The 24,330-nt window shown below is 34.3% G+C and overlaps 1 protein-coding gene and 1 long non-coding RNA gene across 7 annotated transcripts in view; one reads left to right on the forward strand and one right to left on the reverse strand.

Moving 5' to 3' along the window:
• The window catches only part of STAG1 (stromal antigen 1), a 414,808-nt gene that overhangs the window by 352,275 nt on the left and 38,203 nt on the right, over positions 1 to 24,330 (forward strand). For 5 of the 6 annotated variants that reach the window (XM_011231800.3, XM_011231799.3, XM_011231802.3 and 2 more), the window contains 4 exons: positions 2,922 to 3,002; positions 17,553 to 17,645; positions 19,575 to 19,749; positions 22,236 to 22,375. In XM_011231800.3, the coding sequence (XP_011230102.1) occupies positions 2,922 to 3,002; positions 17,553 to 17,645; positions 19,575 to 19,749; positions 22,236 to 22,375 (489 nt within the window). The remainder of the gene's footprint in view (positions 1 to 2,921; positions 3,003 to 17,552; positions 17,646 to 19,574; positions 19,750 to 22,235; positions 22,376 to 24,330) is intronic. The other variant, XM_034661958.1, reaches the window with a different exon arrangement.
• LOC109490491 lies at positions 7,998 to 12,191 on the reverse strand. Its single transcript, XR_002143822.2, has 3 exons — positions 12,058 to 12,191; positions 11,857 to 11,935; positions 7,998 to 8,099 (listed from the first exon to the last, which is right to left on the reverse strand). It is a non-coding gene; the product is annotated as an uncharacterized LOC109490491 (long non-coding RNA).

Here is a 24,330-nt window from a genome sequence, read left to right on the forward strand (position 1 = left end):
CCAGTAATTTAACAAGTCAGGTTGTTTCGAATCAAAGAGAAATTTTTTTTAACATACTCTTTTCCTTCCACACAAATCACTTTATCGATGTACCTTATATTCTAAATTAGAGGTTACCAAAATTTGTCTCAGGACTAGTATATGTACTATACTGAGCGTCTTCTAAGTATAATGTGATTTTTTTAGCATTAAATTTCATAACTTGACAGTGTTTTAGTAGTCTTGGTTCTGGCATTCTGACATGAGTCAATCATTTAATTATTATTACATTTGATAAAACCCTGACATCATCTCACTGGTGTTGCATCAAAAGCAGCACTTCCCATTCCTCTAATTCTGATTATTTATTTTTAGTGCTGAGTACTCAGGGGCATTGGAGATATCTTTTCCTTCTGTGATTTGAAACCTAAAATTGTTTGAAGTAAGATCAGCTAAAATTCTAACCATTTCCTTCAGCATTCTATTTACTGATTTCTCTCTTGATTTATTATCTATGTATATTTATTCTTACAGTTTTTAGTTTATCCAGTGGGGAAGATAATAGAGATATTATAATAATGGAATATATTATGAGATATGTTTTATTGCAAGAAAGGTATACTATGTATTCAAAAAAAATGTAGTAAAAGCCCTATCCAAAATGAAATTCTCCTATAGTTATGATTCTTAATAGATTTTATTTTCCTGAATTCTGTTATTTGTCTCTGAAAAATAGGGACAAATTTTCACAAAACAAGAATTTACTGCCAATAGAAAATGAAAACTTGCCCATCTCCATTAGTAAGAGAGAGAGAGATAAGTTAATATAAGTTAATACTACATTAAAATAGTGCTCTTAGGGACACCTGGGTGGCTCAGACGGTTAAGCATCTGCTTTCAGATCAGGTCATGATCTCTGGGTCCTGGGATCGAGCCACACATTGGGCTCCTGGTTCAGCAGGCAGTCTGCTTCTCCTTCTGCCTCTCCCCCCTGCTTGTGCTCTGTCTTTCTCTGTGTCTCTCTCTCAAATGAATAAATAAAATCTTTGGGATGCCTGACTGTCTCAGCTGGTTAAGCATCTGCCTTCAGCTTGGGTCGTGATCCCAGGTTCCTGGGATCAAGTCCCACATAGGGCTCCTTGCTCAGCGGGGAGCCTGCTTCTCCCTCTGCCTGCTGCTCCCCCTGCTTGTGCTCTCTCTCTCTGCTAAATAAATAAATAAAATCTTTTTAAAAAATGAAATAAAATCTTTAATAAATAAATCCGTAAAGTTAAACATACACATACTACATAATCCAGCAACCCTAATCCTAAAGCAGTGGCCCTCAAAGTGTAGTTTGGAGAGCCCTGGTGATTTTCAGGGCATATCTATGATGTCAAACTATTTTCATAAGAAGAGGAAGATGTTATTTGCTCTTTTATTCTCATTCTCTCACAAAAGTACATTGGAGTATTGGTGTCATGTCAAAGAATATCCACATTTACCTGCAAAGACTGCTAAAATATACCTTCCTTTTCCAGCTAATCAGTGACACTGGATTTCTTTATATACTTCAATCAGAATAGCATATTTTAATAAAATGCAGAAGCACATTTGAAACCCTGTTTTCTATTAAGCCAGACATTAATGAGATTTATAAAAATGTCATTCTTCCCACTAAATATTTTTCATTTTAGAAAATTTAGTTCTTTTTCAGAAATACGTATTCTTTATTATGGTGTAATTATTTTAATTTTTAAATGAATTAATACATATTTGAAACATTTTTTTAAATTTCTAATATGATAAATCTTTTAAATAACCCACATAAACAAAAGCAATTTAGTTTTTTTGTGACTAATTTTTTAGTAATTTTTAAGAATATGGAGAGGTCCTGAGTGCTAAAAACTTCAAGAACCTCTGAGCTAGGCAAATGCATCCATGGACACCAGAAGACGTATATAAGAAAGCTTTTTAGCAGCATTATTCATAATGGTCTAAAATCAGAAGCACTGTAAAAGCTAATCAACAAAAGAATGAATAAATAAAATATTCTAAATATAGTACAAGCCCAAAAAATAATGAACTACAGCTACATACAACAGTATGTATAAATCTTCACTATAAATGTTAAAATGATGGGGCGCCTGGGTGGCACAGCGGTTAGGCGTCTGCCTTCGGCTCAGGGCGTGATCCCAGCATTGTGGGATCGGGCCCCACATCAGGCTCCTCTGCTGTGAGCCTGTTTCTTCCTCTCCCACTCCCCCTGCTTGTGTTCCCTCTCTCGTTGGCTGTCTCTATCTCTGTCAAATAAATAAATAAAACCTTTAAAAAAATAAAATAAAATGAAAGAAGTCAGATTCAAAGTAATTCATATTGTATCATTCCATTTATATAATGTTCACAACCGGGTGTCATAAATTCAGTATTTAGAGATGCAGACAGCTAGTTAAAATGTACTGACTAATAAGTCAAAATGACTGTACCCGTAGAGGGGAAAAAAGACATATTATATTGGGAGAAGGTGCTAGCAATGTTCTGTTTCTTGATTTGGATGGTGGTTACAAAGGTATTTTTTTTTATATTTATTAAATGTTTTATGCACATTTCTGTATAATGTTCTATTTCATAGTAAAAATGCTTTAAAACAAACTAATTTATAAACTGGATAAAAATGATTTCTTCAATCTCCCTTTAAAAATATTCATAACAGTAGATTTTTGTTTAAAGCATAGTGTTATTTGGGTCCATATTTATCAACATACATTATATCTTTTTTCTCTAGACTGATATGTTGGTTTGTCTTTTTTTTAACCAAATATTATTTTATACATTCTTATCAATTCTACAGAAATTTGGACTTGAAACCTTATCATAAGAAAAAATATGATAAACATTGTTCTCTTAATACTATGTAAACATAAATTATGTCTCATTTATTTGAATTTTTTTATTTGATACAGATAGTCGTACAGGCACTGCAGTGTTCCCATTACTCGATTCTTTGGCAGTTGGTGAAAATTACTGATGGTTCTCCTTCCAAAGTAAGTAAGAGTTTCTGAAGGCAGAAGAGTTATTACTAAAATAAAATAACCTTGCTTAAATCATTATTTAATAATTTGTTACCAGTTATTATAATAAATTATAATTTTTAATGAAATATATAGTAATTATTTTTATCAACTCTTGCTTTATCCTTTGAGTAAGTATATTTTACCTCTTCGAAAGATAACCAGTTCTTCGAGCAATAGATGCAGAGTTATATAGATACACAAAGTTTAAAGTCTTACAAGAAATAACCATAGTAGAAACCACAAGAGCTCCATAGGTGACATACTAGTAAAAAAGAATAATATTGAAGGTAATGCTATGTAGCTTTTAGTTGTGGAATTAATGGCACACCTTGGGGACCCAAACTAAACCCTCTTGTTAACACTCTTGTTAAAAACAAATTGTTAGATAATTTTTAAAAAATTTTAACCTAGCCATGACCATTGAAAACAAAAAGGAAAATACAAATCAGAGATTAAATGAAACTAGGATCCAAGAGAGTCAAATGGAGCCTAAAGCCTATTGTCCCTGAGGATATTTTCTAATGAATCCCAAGGCCCATTGAGGGTAGAATATCTAATAGGTAGCATATCTTCAAAAAGTTGGGACCCTAAAGAGCTACTTCCAGCACAGGGGTAAATTAGAAATAAACCTACACCAGCTATATTCATGGGGGAATATAAGGAAAATAGCCTGTCTTAAAATTTGTCATTGACTAAAGGGGAGAAAATAGGTCTTTCGTGAAAGTTAATAACAATGAGCGAGCTTTCATGTAGGTTTCCATCCTAAATTCATACTACTTCAGTGGTTCATTAAAAAATTTAAAAAGGAAGGTAAGATTTTGATTGAAAAAATTCTGAAGGAACTTGCGTCAAAGAGGCAAATAAAATTTTAAGAAAAATGAGCTCATAGTAAAGATTACTCAACTTACAAGAAAACAAGAAGCCATGAACAGAACCATGAAGAGAATCAGACCAAAAAAATGCTATTTATACATTGGAATTATCAGATACAAACATAATTATAAATAAATATATTTCAGTCGTTTCATGAAATGAGAGAGGCTAATACGTTCGTAAAGAGCAAACACTTGGTAAAGAACCAAGTAGAAATATTACAATGTTTACATATCCTCATCTTAACAAAACAGAGGCTGTTCAACCAGTAAAGAAGGTTAGTAATACATTATAGAACCAACCGCGTGATATGGAGCGTTCTTTTCTTTCCTCATTAATAATTTGAGGATTTCTCTGCCTTTAGAAAGTAATTGGAGTTTTTATTGGATTTTGATTAAAGCAATAGTAATATATTGGTTAGCCTCCTGGTTTTTATATTTTATTGACAATTTTAGTCTTGAAAAGCAAACATCAAAGTTAACCTTTTATTAGTAACAAAAGTCTCTTTAAAGTGTATATGGTTTCATGTTTTGAAATGTTCCTTAATATGGTAAAATTAAAGGAGATTGAATATATGTAAGTTAAAATTTGATAGCGAGAGTTTATATATTACACATAATTACTTTTATTTTGATTTGTTCATCTGGTTAATTTTGGTATTCCTTTTTTTTTCTAACTGAGATCATTTAGGTTATCTGAGCTGTTATTTGGCTGAATATTGATTCTTGCATTTATTAAATTTGGAATATCTACTTGCCCAAAAAATTAGCATAATTAATGCTTAATTCCTCTATTAAATTTAATTTCGGTTTTGTTCTTTTGCAACTATATTCCGTAATTGGAGTGAGAATCTCTATTTTTGAACCCACTTCTGTGAATATTTTCTATTTTTTTAGCCCTCTTACAGTAGAATTATTTTGAAATTCCTTAGCTTTCTGTTTAATTTTGGTCTGACTCATTCTTCTAATAAAAGATACCTTCATTTTTTATCATTTCTCATAATGCAGAATTCATAGTTGTCCTTTCCACAGTGCCAGTGCAGCTTTTGTGCTCAACACTGATTTTCTTTATGCCAGAAAATGCTGCAGCATCTTTTAAGTGCTTTATTATTCAGTTGATTTCTGTATAAAGTTTTTTGGGCATTTATATCATATGTGAAATTTCCTTACTAAAGTGTCTCTCAAATTATTTCTTCCCATTTTGAAGTTGTTGGTAATTTTCTTTAACCAAAGTATATTCAGTAATCATTGTGTGTTGGTTCTATCTGTCATTTAAAAGTGGTTCTCTAAGTGATAATCTTAAAAAGCATGAATTTGCAGGACACAGACAAACTTTAAAAATTAATCTCTCACCATACAGTACATCCCTGGTTTCTGATGTAAAGTTCGATGATTCATTAGTTGCATATAACACCCAGTGCACCATACAATACGTGCCCTCCTTACTACCCATCACCAGTTTATCCCATTCTCCCACCTCCCTCCCCCTGAAGCCCTCAGTTTGTTTCTCAGAGTCCATTCTGAATGGTGACTAACATAATATAATAAAAAAAATTAAAAAAACAAAACAAAACTGTGTGCCTTCCAGTGCAGTAAAGGGATTAAAGTATTTCATGAGCAACTGATAAAAAAAAATTAATCTCTCATTGCTAACATTTCTCCTTTTAAAACAGTTATTGTAATGACTCTTACAAATAATTACTAGATCAGTAATTGCCAAACTTTCTAATCGCTTATATGATGTAGGATATCTTTGAAAATTTAAGATCCACATACATAAGCTTTGTATGCATTTAATCTATATTATTAATATCCCCCCATATCAACTTTCTAATTATAGTTCCAGCCACATCATTAGCATGTTGTATAAATAACCTTGAGGCAAGTCACTTGAATAATTTTTTTAAAACAGATAAGGTATGGTCAAAGCATTTTATCTATTGTGAAATTTTTTCCAGATACTAATAACAACTAAAATAACCACTTATCTGTGTCAGGTTACTTATTTATAAAATTGAAAGTTGTATTGGGCCAATCATTTCTAGCTCTAAAATTCTTCAATCTGCTATGGTTAATAACTGCTATAACTGCGCATGTCTGGATAGATATACAAGAATCGTAACAGTGGTTAACTCTGGGAAAGAGAAATTCTTTGGGGGCAAGCATAAGAAGGAGAGAAATTCATTTTTGCTTTATACCTTTTGATACTGTCTGAGAGATTGTTTTTGTTGATGATATCTAACAGTGATGATAATTTTATCACAGAAATTTCAGAAACATCTTGATTCTCCCATCCTAATCTTAGGTTTTGATTTATCACATATGACTCAGAGTTGTTGAGCTTGGATGAATACTAGAAAAATGCCTAGTGTGTCCTGTATCTTATTTGCTGTGGCAATATTATTCTTTTATTTATAAATGTGATATTAAAGCTGATAGGAAATTTGGAAGTGATTTGATGAGACCTGTTTGTTTTAGATAAGGCCGAGAAGGGGACATTGTTGTTGTTATTATTACCTTGTTGATATTTTACATTTTGTAAATCACTTGAATTAAATGCTTTAACTTAATTGAATCTTCCTAATAATTCTACAAAGTGGATGTTATGATAATCCTATTGCACAGATAAGGAACCTGATACTTAGAAACATTGGAAAGTGATTAAAATCTGAAACTTAAAGCACAAGTCTTTTGAATATCAATCTAGTAGTTTTTCTGTTAGCTCTTTTTAAATTCTTCCATTATTAAGCTTTTAATACAACTAGTTCTAGAGAGTTTTGTTGTTTTAAACAAATTTTCCAAGGGTACATTGGTTGACTCCTTGCAAACACAAGCTAACAATGTCTGTTAATCAGTTGGGTACTGAAAAGTGATATAAATTATGTCAGGTAGCCAGGTTTTTTTCATCCTTTGGTATCCTCAATGGGATACATTTAATGAGAAGTTACTCTGATTTTAAATACCTCAGTTTGTAATGCCAGTGAGTTACAGTTAAAGTGTACAGAGGATTTTGGTAATGCACTCTATCCTATTTTTCCTTTTAATTTGTTTCCTGAAAATTAAATTTAATACAGTAGCCTCCTGGGGTCTATATATTTAACATGTGTAATGTTGATCATTTAGAGACAACTTAAAAATGTTCTTACATGAATTATTTTTGGTTTTTGTTGTTGAGCAATTATTATGTTAATGTGAAATGAACCATTTTGCTAGTGAGGGAACTAGACAACTAACCACTGTTTTTCTCCACTCACAATTACATTTATAGAAACTCCTTTAAATCTCTGAGGAGGTCACTTATGTTTTTAATTAATAAATTATGCTTATTCTGGGTGTAAAATATAAAGTTTTTGTAAGTTTGGACTCTTGAGTACTTGTTCATTGTAAAAAATATATAAATAAAATTTCTGAATCTTACCACCTGTGGATAACCACTGTTAATATTTTGGTGTATTTTCTTGCAGTACTTTTTCTAACTTATTTTAGTCTTATAATGTATTTACAGTTTACAAAATTTTGTGTCTCCTCTTCAGTCAACATTTCTTTCAGTTACTAAGATGTATTTGTAGATAGTATTTTTAATGTATGCATGATAGTCCATTGTGTAGCTATACCATAATTTATTTTACCACTCTTATCTCTTGGATATTTAGGTTGTTTAAGCATGTTAATGAATAAAATTAATGCCATGTTGGGCATTCTGCTGCAAAAGCTTGTTCTGTGTTTTACATTGTTTCATCTTGTGTTATATTTTTAGAAATGGAACTGCTGGGTCAAAGATGGTACATACTTTTAAGGCTTGATATATATTGCCAAGTTGCTTTTTAGAGAGTACTTTCTAAAACTTATTTTTCTTCTCTATTGTCATGAACACTGTCATTCAGAAAATAATGAATGCTAGTTATATTTGGTTTAAATTCAAGTTATAATTTAACACAACAGTGAACACTTTCATAAAGTATATGAAAAGACTATATCAAGAACAGGATTAGATCTTTATTTGAATTGGAAGTGCATTGGGTTTTACCAATGGGTATTTCCTCTGTTCCCCTAATTTCCAGAGTTGAAGCTCTTTGGCAGTCACACAGGTCATGCTCAGTATACTTTGCTCCGGTGCCCCCTAGTGCTGGTCCTGTAGAAGCAGCCTTCAGTTTCTCTTCTCTAACAGAAAACATCCTTCTTCCTTCAGCTCCTTCTGGACATATACAAAGACATTTAAAGAGCCAGGTAAATAAGAGTTAGGGCTAATATAATGCCCCTATTGCCGTTTTTGGCCTGGGGATCTAGAATTTATCCTCAGTATTTCTTTTCCTCCTGGGAGGAGCTGTCCTACTCTCTGTAATCTTAAATTTATAGCTCTCTGCCTTACCCTGCTTGTTCCAATTATAGACAGCAGTAGGTAGGGCCTGGGGCAACATCCCTGCCTTCTGGACCCTGGCCCTATTCCTAGTCTTCTAAGTTAAAGAAGGTCAGCATCCCTTGGGTAGCTGTAAGTCAATTTATTATTGAGGTATTTAGCTGCAAAACTTATTCCTGTTACCCTCTTGACTAAAGGGTCTCTTCCGAAAATTCCCACTTGTTTACCTACAAAAAGACTGAGGAAGGGAAGAGTTAGGATGAAGATGGGACTGATGGTGGCCAAGCCCAGTGAAGAGACATGTATAACCTTGCTATTCTTCATAAAAATGTACATATTTAGAAGTGTACTAGAAATAAGCCGAAATGCGTAAAAATCTACAGGCTGCTTTCTACACCTCTTTTCTCTTCCCTTCCCAGTCCTTTAGAATAACAATGAATAAGAAAGAGAGATAGCTCACTTGGGACCTTGCCCAAAATTCCTGTAATAACAAAATACAGATAGCACCTCTCCATCTGCAGAATTAACTGCTTTGTGGAGGAAGGGAATGGGGCCAAGAGTGGGAAATAATAGCTGTACCTCTAGGAACAAATTTTTAGCATTGTATAACCATTTTACTTCATTCTTTTCTTCTTAAATGTTTCCCCCTACCTTTTTTTTCATGGGAACTATCCTCAGTAACTATGTAGTTAATTTAAAACCTTTCCTTTTGATTGTTCCATGACTTCAGAGTCATTCTTTGATAGTTATGTTTTTGTTAATATTATGTTCTATCTCAAGTGCCTTGTTGACTGGTCTAGGAAAGTTAGGGGAGAAAGATCCAGGTCTTGTTTAAGTCCATTTCTTGTTCAGCGCTCAGAATGTTTAAAAAAAAAAAATCTGGATACTGAAGTAGGTGTCTGTTTATACCAAATTCTAAACTTCTCTAAAATTTAATCTAACTCTAACATTCTAAAACCCTCTGAAAACCAAAAGTTAAATATGTTCAATTTAGAAAAGAACTTATAAGTCATGAGTTTAACATTCCACTAAGAATTACATGTTGTTTACAACCGTATTCTTGGGGCTCCAGTTTCAAAAATTGCTATCTGGTAGGCAAAGACAGTATAAGGCTTCCTCAGCTTTACTAGCCTCTTCAATCAGATGCTGTTTTTACTTACCCAGGGACAGTGGTCTTTAAAGGACCCATTTTATAAATACTGAAACTCATTAACACATTTAATACTTTATGATATAAGAAGTAAGCCAGGACTGAGAAGATCTATTCTAAGTAACAATTATTATAATGTAAGAATGTGTTTAAACCGATCTTATCATCAGTCTAAAGCAATAGTAAGAATATTTAAACAAAACATAACAATTCCCACTTTCTAGTACAGAGATAGGAGATTTGCCTCACCAAAATTAATGATAAAATTTACTTTCCTGCCTGTCCATTTTTTTGAATAGAAAGGAAATGGGTGTTTCATATTCTACTTAATATCCTTTGATATCTTAATGCTTTTTCCTTCCTAAAGTAGGTTCTTTTGTTTTAAAAAAAATTTTTTTCCCAGCAGCCATTCTAAAATTACTAGGTATTTGTTAAATGACTTCTTGTTACAGGCCCAATTTATCTATATATAAGAAGCTCCTAGTTTATAAATAGGGTAGTATTTCCAGCATTTTTTATGTTGGAGCATGATCTTTGGAATTAAATCCAAGTTCAGATTTTGGTGCCATTTTTCACCACCTATGGCAAAGATAAGCAAGTTATTTCATCTTTGAACTTCAGTTTTTGATGTGTATGTGATATTCACTGTTGGGATAGGGTTTGGGGGAAGATTGAATTGAAGGAAGCGTTTTAGCAGGCAACAAACTGTTGTTTGGTAATATTAAATTACAGTCCTAGTCTGTGCTTTCCTAGTCTCCCCTTTTCCAAACCAAGAATTGATACTAACTGAACTGTTATCTAAGGCTATGGGAATATGTAAACATGCTCAGTAGCTAGCGTAGGTTTGAGAAAGAGCATGGTAGATTTTTGTTCTCCATCCGTATCTTGGAATAATTTGCAAATTCATGTCTCTCAATTTGGTCCTAACAGCCACTACTTTTCCCCAGGCCCACTGACTCCTCCTTTAGCTTCCTCATCTTTGTATGCTATAGGAAATATGTCCGATGCTTTGGAACTAGGCAGGCAGCTTAAGGGTTCCTGGATCATACGTAGATTAGTCTGAGGCAAAGGCAGTTGTCAGCAGGTCCCCCCCCCATTACCAAGAACAGGTAATTTGAAATTGAAAACTACAGATTACATTTGGGGTTTAAATATTCAATAGTTATTGTAATGTGTATTCACAAAAGTGGCACACCCTCTCCCCACTCCCCAAAAGAGAAGCTGGTAGCAGTGATTCATACAGGAAAGCAATTTTAAAGGTATTACATAGGGTTTACCCCATCACAGTGGTGATACTTTTTGCTACGGCTTTTGCTCACTGATGTGTCCCAAGTGAATGAATTTAGTTCCATTTGTTTTTATCATATTTAATGTAGACAATGACTTAGTTGGGCTGAAAAATAATATAATGAGCTTCATTATGTGTTAGTAATGGTGCTAAGTACAGGTAAACGTAACACAGTTCATGCTCCAAAGAGCTTTATAGCCCTTTATAGACTTTGTAGCCCACGGGCCAAATCTGGCCTGACCCCTGTTTTTATAATAAAGTGTTAATGGAATACAGCCATGCCCATTCATTTATGTACTGTCTAATACTGTTTTTATACTACAGTGACAAAGTAGTTGGGACAGAGACTGTATGACCCATGAAGCCTAAAATATTACTGTCTGACCCTTTACACAAAAAATTTGCCAATCCCTGGCCTCACAAGGTAACCCCTTGCTTTTGTTTACCTGACTTTGTCAATAATCCTGTTTGTCTATTCTGGGTAACTAGTTTTGTGCCCCTTCTTTATCATGAAAATTGATCACTAATTCTTCACAGGCTTTATTTTCATATTCTGACGCCTTCGACCTGGTCTTGGTCCTTATTTTACAACTTTTCTTTTCCTGCCCATTCTTAAAATGCGTATTTGTCAAATAATGTTGAACTAGTTTTATGTATATACTACTAGTTTTGCTGTGGGATCAGTCTCTGGCTGTGATTATCTGAATGGTATTTCATAGCTATAGATAAAAAAGACAGCTAAATTTGGTCTTTCTCTAGACACATAATATTGTTATACATAATAATGTACAAAGATGAAGGAATCTAAAGGAGAGTCAGAGGTACAGGGGAAAAGTAGTGATTGTTAGGACCAAAGTACGAAACTTGACTTCCCTCATTATTCCAAAATACAGATGGAAGACAAAATTTGCCACGCTGTATCTAAAACCTGCACTAGCTGCATATTTGTGTGTGTGTAGGAACTAAACTCTGACCTTTCTTCACTGATTACAGACATATTGAGATACTTGGTTCTTAAGGGACAGTCTACATTTAAGATCTGTTTTTCTTCACAAGATGTTAGAGTAGGTCAACTTTGAGCCTTTGTGCCTTTGAGAAAACTTTTTTCTAATATGGCTTATATGATAAATTCATCATCTTAATTATGCCGGTCTTACTTAGGGTTTTTCATTGTCGAGATCTTGCCAACCAGGTGTAAAACATCTTAATTCCTGGAAATTCTTGATTTCAGTAGATCTACCAGATAGAAAAACAAAAACAAAAAACTTTGACCAGGGTAGTGAAACAACTTCTAAAATGGATACAAAAGAATCTAGCCCCAAGATATTATAACTTAAATCTCAGGAAAATCTTATCACCTGACCCATTTGAATTCCTTTCCACAGCTACTTTGTTCGTGATGCCAAGCTGCTTTCTGAAAAGAAGAGAAAATACTGGTTTCATTTAGGAAAAAGCATTTGAAAAGAAGTACCATATAGTTAGTCCATATATAGCTTACACTGGCCTAAGAGAGAGTAGTAGATTACTCTTCTTTTCATTCTGTGTCTTTCATTCTCACCTCTATAATTCAGGTACTCTGGCTAGAAAGGGTATTTATAAGTAAAATAAATGTTCAGAGTTATAGAGATACTCCCTAAACATTCTAGTTTCTTAAAATTGCAGTCTGGATAATCAGCATATCTTGTTCTTGGCTTGTTTTTCAGTTTCAATGTCCATTGAGTTAACTAGCTTTTTTGTTTATTTATAAAAAATATATTTAAGTAATTCAAGTTTCAAGTTTCTTATCTCTATAATGTCTGTTTCCTCAACATATTAATTTTCTTACTTTATAGAAAAGAGTCATTATAGCAAAATGGTTAAGAGCACAGACTAGAGGCAAACTGCTTTGGTCTTTGGGGCTGCATTTAACATCTCTGTGCCTTTTCTTCATATGTAAACTGTAATAATAATATCAGTACCCATCACAGTTATGAGGATTAGTTGAGTTTCAACTTACAAAAAGCTTAGAATAGTGCCTGGTACACAGTAAGTGTCAGTAAATGTTAATTTTATTATTAAATTCTAGCCCAGAAAAAAGTTACATATAAAAATGTTCCTGTTTATTCAATGTAAGTTAAGCATATTTAATTTTTTTCATAATGACTACAGCTATTACAGCAGGAGAGAAGGTTTTTCATTCTAGAATATATGGAATATAACAAGTTTTCTCAAATTTTAAAACAGCCAGTGGTTTATATTTTAAAGGAGTTCAAGTAAATGTGCTAATTTCTGTGGTTTAAACTAAGCTCTTATTTTTGGCCCTATTTAAAATGTTTTTATATTTCATTTTCTTTTTCTTATCTTTTTTAATATCATCTATTACTGTTTTTCAAAGGACATTAAGAATAAAGCCCACTCTATGAAATTTAGCTTAATACTGGAGTTTTAAACTGGCAAATTCTGAACCTCTTTTAAAATTTTGTTTTAACATCCTGAAAATTTCTAAAGATATTTACTACCACGAATCCCAGTAGTGGCTGCCTGCCTTAACTTGAGCACAATCACAGTCTTGGGAATCATATTCCAGCTGTTTAAATCAAATGAAATATAGTAAAATGCCCACATAACGAAGTGGGAAATTGTAGAGTGAATAAAAGTACTGTATTCAGAAATCCACACGGACCTGAATTCTATTCCCAGCTGTTTAAAGGGATTTACCATATAAGATTAGTTAAAATATACAATATCTCTGCCCATTTACCTAAACCTGTTCGTATTTATATTTATTTTAATGAAATCTAATTAACTACAATAAAATTAACTTTCTTGAGCACTCAAATAATATTTAAGTTGCATCCAAATCTAGTCCAAAATTTACTGCTAAAGGCCTTTAGCTTCTATTTTCTTGGTTGCTTCCCTTTTCCAGTTTCTTAAAATGGTTCTGATTAGTCATCAGTAGGTTGCTTACTTAGTTGCGATGTTAAATTTACAGCTCTTCAAATGAATTGACAAGTTGTCATTTTACATAGACATATCTGCTTTATGATTGACCTTTAAAGGAATACTTTGCCTCCAACTCCAAAGATAGCTGATTCCCTAGGCTACTGCTTTCACACTAACCAAGAAATTTAAGGAAATAAAGGAGCATTAATACCTCCTAACATCATTTTTTTTAAACTCTCTTCAGTGTTTGATAAAATGAACACATGACACATTTGACCCTAGGATTGTAGTATCATCTGTATTATGTATACTTGCATTTCATTCAGTAAATATTTATTAAACACCTGCCATGTGCCAAACACTATTCTAGGTACCAGCAAGGGAACAATGAACATTCATCCTTTGAATACTAGGAGGTGTACCAGTTAGCACCTATCTGTTCTCATCTGAGTACCTAGGAGTTAATTCAGCGTAATCACAGAATGCCATAGAACCTCATAGTTCAGATTCAGTTATAGATTTTTAAACTCTGTAATCCTAAAACATAAAATAAGTTTTCTGGGTCGCCTGGGTGGCTCAGTTGTTAAGCATCTGCCTTCGGCTCAGGGCGTGATCCTGGCGTTCTGGGATCGAGCCCCACATCAGGCTCTTTCGCTGGGAGCCTGCTTCTTCCTCTCCCACTCCTCCTGCTTGTGTTCCCTCTGTCACTGGCTGTCTCTCTCTCTGTCAAATGAATAAATAAAATCTTAAAAATTAAATAAAATAAGTTTTCTAAGGTCACATAGATAGTGGATAGCCTGGCTTGCTTTTTTCTTTCAGTTATTCATTCAGCAAACATTCTCAAAATTTTTCTATTTAAAAAGATCAACAGGGGTGTCTGGGTAGGCTCAGTCAGTTAAGCGTCTGCCTTCGCTCAGGTCATGATCCCAGGGACCTGGGATCAGGTGGCATTGGGCTCTCTGCTCGGTATGGAGTCTGCTTCTCCCTCTCCCTCTGCCCCCTGCCCCCCTCCCCCCGCCAGCTCATGCTCACTCTTTCTCATTCTCTCTTACTTTATCTCAGATAAATAAATCTTTAAAAAAAAAAAGATCAACAAAGACACCCCCCCAAATCCTCCATCAATCTCGAAAGACCTCTCTAGCAGCCATCTTATTTTTTCGACTCTTGACAAACTTTTTTTAAAGAGTTGCCTCCTCCTTTTTCTTCCTTTGAACCCACTGCAGTCTGACTTCAGCCCTTTTAATTCCACTAGAAGTGTTCTCCCCAAGGTCACTCACAACCTTATCATTGCTTTATATGGGATACTTTCTAATTTTTTTTAGCTTGTCTTTTCTCTTATGGCGTTTGTCAATTGTTAAATTACAACATCCATTTTTTAATGGATTTTTAATTTTTTTCTTAACATTTTTTAATGTTTTCTTTCCAGAAGATGCCATATTTTCCTGGTTTTTATTCCTACTCAGACCATTTCTTAGATTTTTCCATATGCTCTTCTTTCTCAGCCATCGTTATATATTGGTGTTCCCCAGGATACTTTTGTCCCCCTTCTCTGCATATCCTCCCTCCTTCAGTAATCTCATTTACTTCCTTCTCTTCTGTTCCCATCTAAATGCGGGGGACTCCCAGATATTTATTCTTGCTCAAATTCATTCCCGTGGGCTTTGAACTCCTATATTGAACCGCCTACTAAACATCTCCAGTAGGTTATTTTTAAGGAATCTCAGATCATCATCTCCAAAATGTTCGCATTTTTTTGTGTGTGTGAACTATTTCAGTGACATACACCATCATGCACCTAGTAGGTGACTACCTAAAAACTTAAGATTAATCAACAGCCCCCATTCTGATGAGTTCATAAGTTCTATGCTGCTGCTTTAATTTCTCTTCAATCTATTCACACCTTTACTGCCAACATTTTATTTTTAGGCCCTCATTCTAAATTATTCCTGTGGCCTTTGTTAATATGTAAGGAGACATAGAATAATGATTAAGAGCATGAACTTAAACGTCAGAAGAGTCAGATAACCCCATATTTGGATCCTTACTCTATCACTTAGAATGTATGGGTATTCTGAAGTTGTTTGCTCATCTGTAGAAAAGGAGTATTAACACTTTCTTCATACACTGTGAGATTTAAATGTATGGCCCTTAGAACACAGTACTGGGTACATAATAAGCATTCAGCAGAAGATTGTATTTACCATTAACTAGCCTCCCTATTCCACTTCATTCTCCATCTGCTTAGAATATGATTCTTGAAAACAAAATTTTAGTACTCTTCTGATAAAAATTCCTCTACAGGAATTTTTACAGAAAAGTTCCTCAACAGGAACTCTACAGGCAGTTCCTTACTGCCATTAGGATAATATCCAGATGATTTAACATGGAGTTTTAAGTGATTATCCATTTAAATGGAAATGGATCCTGTTTTCCTCTTCAGCTTTCTCTCTTGCTCTCTCCTCCCTATTTGTGCCCCAGTTACAGTAAATTAACAGGCTCTCAAAAGCATGTTCAGGCTTTTGAACATTTTGTGCCCTCTGGGATACCTTTTTCTATAGCTAGATAATTTTTAGTTGTTGTTCAAAACTCAGCTTATATGTTATCTTCTTTGGGAACCCTTCTGTGACTGCTTTTGACTCTGGATTAGGCTTTCTAACATAGTACTCCTTACATTCTATTGCAGCTGCCTGTTCTCTTGTCTATTTCCCCTAATGTATAATGAATCTTTGAAATTAGAGAAGGTCAAAGAATGTTGAGTTTTGGTTATTGGATATTCATCTGCAGAAACAAAGGTTTTCAAGACAGTGTTCTTTTTACTATTCTGCACAAAATGAGCTTATTCTTTCTTCCAAATACTACACTCATATTAGCAAAAGGAAATGTGTATAATTTTTTAAGTTTATCTTTATTTGGGATGTGAAGATCCCAAAAAGGAATAAGTATTGTCATCTGAACCAAAAAAAAAAAAAAAGTAGCCTCAAGAACTTTAGTTTTAGAGTACTTTTTAAAAGTGATTTCTACATCATCAGCCTTTGCTAATTTAATAACTCTTCATTACTATGTTAAATATCGATGTAATACTGAATTATCTTCATGTGTCTTCCTCATTAGTGAGAATTTGAGCTCTGATATCAGACAGTCCTGGTTTCAAACCCTTGCTAATAATGACTACTTCTACTCAACATAAATATTAAATTATGTAGCAGTACGCCCTCAAACCAGTGCTTGACACATTTAGGTGCTTGATAAATTTAAATTTCCTTTTATACTTTTCAAGTGTTTCACATTGAATGTTATGTGGTCATCTAATTAAATCCTGGTCACTCATTCAATTTTAGATTAAAGACCATCCTATTATGAAGGTCCCTCCAGCTCAGCTCTCTCTGCTGCAGTTAGAGTTAATACAAAAAAAAAAAATTGAACGCTTAATTACTCTCTGGTCTAATTCCCTGCTAGGATGTTAACTCTTTGAGGGCATGGACATGGTCTTAAAATTATTTTTTTTTCCCTTGACATTTTGCAGAGTGCTGAGAATATGGGAGAAATTCAGTACATATTTGTTGCTTAATTGATTTTTTTCACTGTGCTGCTGTGCTCCCTCACCTTATTACCAGCTATCATTTATTTAGGAAGACTGATAGTTTTAATACCAACCCAAATAAACCATGTTTATAAAGGAAAATATGTTGGAGGAAATCATACTGAGCATTCCACAGCTAAATAGAATTGAGTGTTTGGGATTATCAGTTTTGCTGCCCCTTCCATTAGGATAACTAGGAAATAACTATATAATTTGGTTCCCAAAAGTAAGTTTGGTTTTATGAATTTCCTTAACAATAAACCAATTGGCTATTTTCCACTTATTTTTTCTTTTGGATCAGTTTTCTAGGATATTGTAATTCATGTTTACAAATTTGATTGTGTCTTACAGGAGGATTTGTTGGTATTGAGGAAAACCGTGAAATCCTTTTTGGCTGTTTGCCAACAGTGCCTATCTAATGTTAATACTCCAGTGAAGGAACAGGTAAGAAATTATCAGTTAAGAGCTCTCAATACAAAATTACTAAATATGTTGAAGAACAATAAGAGAGGTAATTTTTTTTTGGCAGTTCTTAGCGTACAGATCTATCCCTAACATTTATGGAACCTGGGACAAGAATATGGATGTCTGAATATTTAACTTAACAAAGCGAGCTAACTATCTTGCTATAGGTCTTTTTACCTAAACAAATACACTGTCATAATGACCTGGTTCCATAATTCCTGATTTGTAAGAATTCTGTCCTAAAACTGGGAGGGTTGAGGAGCTGTCCTGTGGTCCACCCTTTTCTCATCACACCGGGAAGAACTTCTCACACACATGTAAACACTCCAGACCACGTGTCCAAATTCTGTCACATTATCCCCTCAAACATCCACCCTGGGACCTAGGAGTATGCACACAGGTGATACAGTACGCCTAGGGAGGAGACCTGTGCAGCCTTTGGTAGCAGAATCAGGTCTCTTAGGGCAAGGAGTCCCTGAGTCCCTGCACCTGAATAGTAGGGGTGCAGGTGGGTATATCACATTGGTTCAACAGACTCCACTCCTTGGGTAGGGGCAGCATAGCCCAAGCCAATACCATTTCCATAAAGTGATTTTGTAAACTGTTTAATTATACTATCCTATTGTGAAGTACTTTCAGATAAAGTACTATTCTATAAAACAGTACTTTTTTCCATACTGGTTTTTTTTTTTATCATAATGTTAGGCTAGAAAATGTCTAATTAGTCTAGTTAAAGAGTACTGTAGTACTTATCCTTTGCTATCCCTTCTTATAAGTAGGTTATCACAGGTGTCTAGTAAAGTTATCAGCATCTATTTTAAAATGGAAACAGAGATGGTCTTCCCTAAACCTTATTTTCTAAACCTTCTGAACCCCATCACTGCTGTCTAAAAGTACCTGGCCGAGGACATTTAAACCAAAAATTCATGGTTTCTACATTATCACTGGTGATATCTAAAACTATGGCCTCAATAAAAAATATATATATTTTCCCCTGGATTCTCTTTATGCTCCCCTTTTCAAGTGGCTCTTTCTAAATATATTTATGTAATTTATGATTGTGTAGTCAGAGCATAAACTGCCATGATTCTTTCTGGAGGTGGACAGCCAAGTATACAGACATCTCCAAATACATACCAAAATTATGTTTTCCCATAGAAATCAATATTTAGAAGGGGGTAAGTGAATTGTTTTGAGTTATCAGAGCCCTCAGTTATCCCACAACAAAATCATTCAGTTAAGTAAACTGATGTTACAGGCTTATTTCATACTATCCATTAAATAGGGCAAATTTGACAACATTAACTATAATACTTTCTCTTTAGGGAAATGTTTTGAAAGTTCCCTTGTGTGATTAAATTTGTTGGCAAGCTTTCAGTTACTGATTTTTATGTGAATGGTCTTAAATTCAATTTTAAATCTATTGTTAGAGGTTTTTTGCGTTAGATTTTTTAAAGAATCCTAAATAATAGCTTTAAGGTTTAGAGTACTGCATTTTAATTTGTTGGGTAATACAGTTTGTCTTAAGATTTATGCTTATTTAATTAACCAGTATATGATTTCTAACCTGTCACGTTTTATTATATTAATTTCATATTTCCAGAGTTGGCTTTAAGTTATTTTTTTAAGTTCAAGTGAAAATCTCTTAATTGTTTTAAATTAATACAGCCAAGTAAAAGAAATAGATTATTTTATTTAGGGGGAAAATGTCTAAGTGGGACTAGTATTTAATGAGAAAAAGTGATTTCATTAAGTTTGGAAATTAAAACTATTTTAAATAGTTAAAATTTAAATACTCAATTTGTGTTATGGTATTGTTACTGAAGTGCATTTAATTTAGTATGTTTTCATTAACATTGATCTGTAGTTGTAGTTATATATTACTGATGAATTCCTTTTGCATTGCAGGCATTCATGTTACTCTGTGATCTTCTGATGATATTTAGCCACCAATTAATGACAGGTGGAAGGGAAGGCCTTCAGCCTTTGGTGTTTAATCCAGATACTGGACTCCAGTCTGAACTCCTCAGTTTTGTGATGGATCATGTTTTCATTGACCAAGACGAGGAGAACCAGAGCATGGGTATTTGTAGCTATTATCTTGTCAATGTTGATCTTTTTTATTTGTTTTTAAAGATTTTATTTATTTGAGAGGGAGAAAGTGACAGAGCGTGAGCCGGGGGAAGGGGAGTGTAGAGGGAAAGAGAGAGAAGTCGGCTCCCCGCTGAGCAGAGACCCTGACACAAGGCTCGATCCCAGGACCCTGGGATCATGACCTGAGCTGAAGGCAGACGCTTGACTCACTGAGCCACCCACATGCCCCAATATTGATCTTTTTTTTTTTTTTTAACCAACCCCAAAAGATATTTGGAAATAATTCAAATTCAGTCCCCAAAAGTAGTAAATATTTAAAAAGAGTTATGGGGTGCCTGGGTTGCTCAGTTGGTTAAGTGTCTGACTCTTGATTTTGGTTCAGGTCATGATCCCAAGGTGGTGAGATTGAACAGTGCATTAGGCTTGGTGCTGGGCGTGGAGCCTGCTTAAGATTCTCTCTTCCCCTCTGCCCCTCCCCCCGCTCTCACTTGCTCTTTTTCTCTCTTTCCCTCTCCCTCTCTCTCTCTCAGAATATAAATATAAGTTAATACATTCATGTAGTTCAGAAACCAACAAGAATAAAAATGTACACAGTGAAATCTCCCTCCTTTAGAATAGTACCTTAGACGTCTTTCCCTATCACTACATATAGAGCTTCTTTATTCTTTTCCAACAGATACAAAGTATATCATTATTTATAGCATATTTTCTGTTATCCATCTCCTACTGATGATGTTTGGCTCATTTCCAATCTTCTCTTATAAATCATGCTACTATGAATAATTGTGCACATTTGTCATTTCCCGTATATGTAAAATGTATGTGTAGGATAGATACATTTCTAATTGAATTGTGTCCAGGTTCACAGTTTATCTAAAGGAAAGCCCCAAGTTCCTTTCTATTCCTGAATCATCATCATATAGTACTTAAATTAACAAAATATAACTATGAGATACTAAGTGTTGAAAGACTGTTAAACCTCCCAGTTGGGGTGCCTGGGTGGCTCAGTCAGTTGAGCCTCTACCTTCTGCTGAGGTCATGATTCCAGGATCCTGGAATCGAGCTCTGTGTCAGGGTCTCCCTCTCCTCACTTGTGCTCTCTCTCACTATCTCTGTCACTATCTCTGTCTCAATCTCTCAAATAAATAAATAAATAAATAAATAAATAAAATCTTTAAAAAAAAGCCTCACAGGTCAAAATTGTGCTGAACCTGAATAATAATAATGTGTAGCATAATTAGACCAAATATAAATAATTATAATTAGTATTGGATAGGTTAGTTGTAAAATAGATGATTTAAAGTCTGTAGCATATCTGATCTGTGAATCTATTTTGTGCTATAAGAGTGTTTTTTACTTAACAGAACATTTTAGAAAATACTAAATTGTGAAACAAAGTCTCTATTTAATAGAGTCCATTTTAATCTCAGGAGATAAAATTTACTTACTACTTGTCTTAAGCAAAAAAATTTCCAACCTCTCAAAGTATTGGTGCTTCACAGCAGGACCAATTAATAGAAGGGAAGAGAGAAGTTGAGTAAGTTCTTTTCATGGGGGGAAAAAAATATATATATATAGAAGGAAAGAAAGAACACTCCCTAACTAAGGGCAAAGGCCAAGACAAGAGAGTCAGTACAGAGCCTAAAACAAATGTGTCAACTTCTGGAGCCTTGTGAAGACATTTTTTTCTAGGATTAAAAAAAGAAGCCTGTGGGGTCTGAGAATTAAAAAAATTGAGGAAGAAATACTACTTGTTTTGAAAGTATTTAGTAGCAAGCTTTGTTTTAAAAATTGCATATGTGTACAGGCACCTGGGTGGCTTAGTTAAGCACCCAACTCTTGATTTCAGCTCAGGTCTTAATCTCAAGATCGTGAGTTAAAGCCCTATGTTGGGCTCCACACTGGGCGTGGAGCCTACATTTTTTTTTAGAAATATGTATGAGCATAAATGGTTTGCAAAATATATTTCATGCTGATAATGTAACCATGTGTAAGACAAGCACTGAAAACTAACATCTCCATATATTTTCATTACTCCCCACATACTTCTTTCTAAAAGAAAACTTTTCCCTGTGTCTTAAAAATTTCCAGAAATTTCTTCTCTGTTGAAATATAGCTAATAGCATATAAAAAATATTGAAATGAGAAGAGAGAGCATTTTTAAGGTAAACAGACAAAAGTATTTTTATGATAAAAATATCAGAAAAAAATTTATGTATGGTTTGCTTACCTTAGTCTTTGCTCTGACAGTTTCCTAGAGGATAGGAACCTTGGTAACTACTAAACATTTAATAAGCATATAACTAAATATAGCACCCTAAAATAATCAATGTAACTAACAGTTTTTATCTTACCTAAAACTGAATTGTACTATTTGTAAAGTTATAAGTTGGTATTTGATTATGCAGATTGTCTACATTGCTTTACCTTGGATAAAGGGCCAAAGTTCATAACCAATTTATTTTCTGTGGTTAGAGGGTGATGAAGAAGATGAAGCTAATAAAATTGAGGCCTTACATAAAAGAAGGAATCTACTTGCTGCCTTCAGCAAACTGATCATTTATGATATTGTTGACATGCATGCGGCTGCAGACATCTTTAAACACTACATGAAGGTATAGTTTCATAGTCTTATTTTTCTCCTTCCATCTAAGTGGCAGAGAAATTCGCGCTTAAAAATGAAAAGATAACAGAAGCTAAATTGCCAGGTAACCATGTATTATTGATGATTTTCTGATATATTTAAGGTTTCTCTCTTTTGTAGAAGTATAAGCTTTTTGTCAATCTATACCATTATATCAACCCCATAAAGTAGGAGATCCTCACATTTATTGAAAGAATACCTTCTTATTTTCATGAGGCATATAAACTCACTTGATCAACATGCAACATAGAAGAAACCTAATCTCTCTTCCTTATGACATCTCTTTAAGACATTTTTGTAAGTATGCCATGTGTACCATGTACGCATGCTACCTGCCAGGTACTAAATTTTACAAATATTTTTATTCCTGCTCTAGGGGCACCTGGGTGGTATAGTTGGTTAAGCGTCCAACTCCTAGTTTCAGCTCAGATCATGATCTCTTGGGTCCTGGGGTTGAGCCCCACATGTAGCAGGGAGTCTGTTTGAAGATTTTCTCCCTCTGCCCCTCCCCCTAATTTGTGCACACTCTCTCTCAAATAAATAAATGTTTAATAATAAAATTCTTGCTCTAAAGTAGTTTAAAGCTGAAGACTGTCAACAATTAGATAATTACATTATATACTATAATAGAGGTATGTGTAGGGGTTCCTGGAGATGTATGAAACAGACACCCAACTCTTTTTTTTTTTTTTTTAAGATTTTATTTATTTATTTGACAGAGATAGAGACAGCCAGCGAGAGAGGGAACACAAGCAGGGGGAGTGGGAGAGGAAGAAGCAGGCTCATAACAGAGGAGCCTGATGTGGGGCTCGATCCCATAACGCCGGGATCACGCCCTGAGCCGAAGGCAGACGCTTAACCGCTGTGCCACCCAGGCGCCCCCAGACACCCAACTCTTAAGAAATATGAGGGTTAACGGAAACTGCTTAGTAGTGACATCTGAACTAAGTCTAAGATGATAAAGATAAATTAGTAAGCAAAGAAGTACCGGGAAGGCTCGGGGGTAGATTGAACTTCATGTACAAAGACACAGAACAATGTGAATTCTTTGGGGCAAATGCAAGTAATTGATGTAGCAACATAGATTGTTTATGAGAATGGAGCCAGAGGTAAGATTTAAAGAAAGTGTCACTAGTAACTATTTGCTGTGTGAGAAGCCTGGATTTTTTTCCTGAGGGAGCTAAGGAGATGTTGAAGGGTTTTAAACCACTTTATATGGCATGATTTTGATAGGTACTCACCTTTCTGGCTCTTTGCTCTGCTTTCCTTAAGCTCCGTTTTGTTTCTGACCCTCTAAAAAAAGCAGTGCTCAGAAGTCTTTATGACAGGCACACTTCTCAGTTTATCTGTTTTTACCTTATTCACCTGTCACAGATAGTGTTTTGTTTTGCCCATGTTCAGAATATTGTGTATGCCATTGATCCACTTCTGTCTTTATCCATGTTTAGTTATGGGCCAGTTCTAGTTATGACATAATAACTAATTCATCATATTTTGCTGGATAACTGCAGTGTGAGCAGTGTGCTGATAGAGATTTAAATAAAACATGATTTCTGCACTAAGGAGCTTACAGATTAATAGAGAAACTGAAATGCAAACATAGTATAATGTATCATGAGAATAGTGGTTGTCTTTGTTTCATGTCATTTAGATTTGAGACACTGTTCTAAGGCTTTTACATATGTTTGTTGATTACAGTAATCCTACGAGGTAGGAAATACATCATTTATGGATAAGGTAATTAAGGCTCAAAGAGGTTAAATAACTTTCAGAGGTCACATAACTATTATAAGTAGCAAAAACTAGAATTTGATTCTAGGTTTGTCTAGCTTTAAAGCTTAGCTCTTCCCATTAGACCATAAAGCCTCAGCCTGATTATTGTAGTGATAGATGTACAAATTGCAAAGAGAACATGGGATAGAGAGA

The sequence above is a fragment of the Ailuropoda melanoleuca genome, chromosome 6, assembly GCF_002007445.2.
Source record: "Ailuropoda melanoleuca isolate Jingjing chromosome 6, ASM200744v2, whole genome shotgun sequence".
In the NCBI taxonomy this organism is placed as follows: Eukaryota; Metazoa; Chordata; class Mammalia; order Carnivora; family Ursidae; genus Ailuropoda; species Ailuropoda melanoleuca.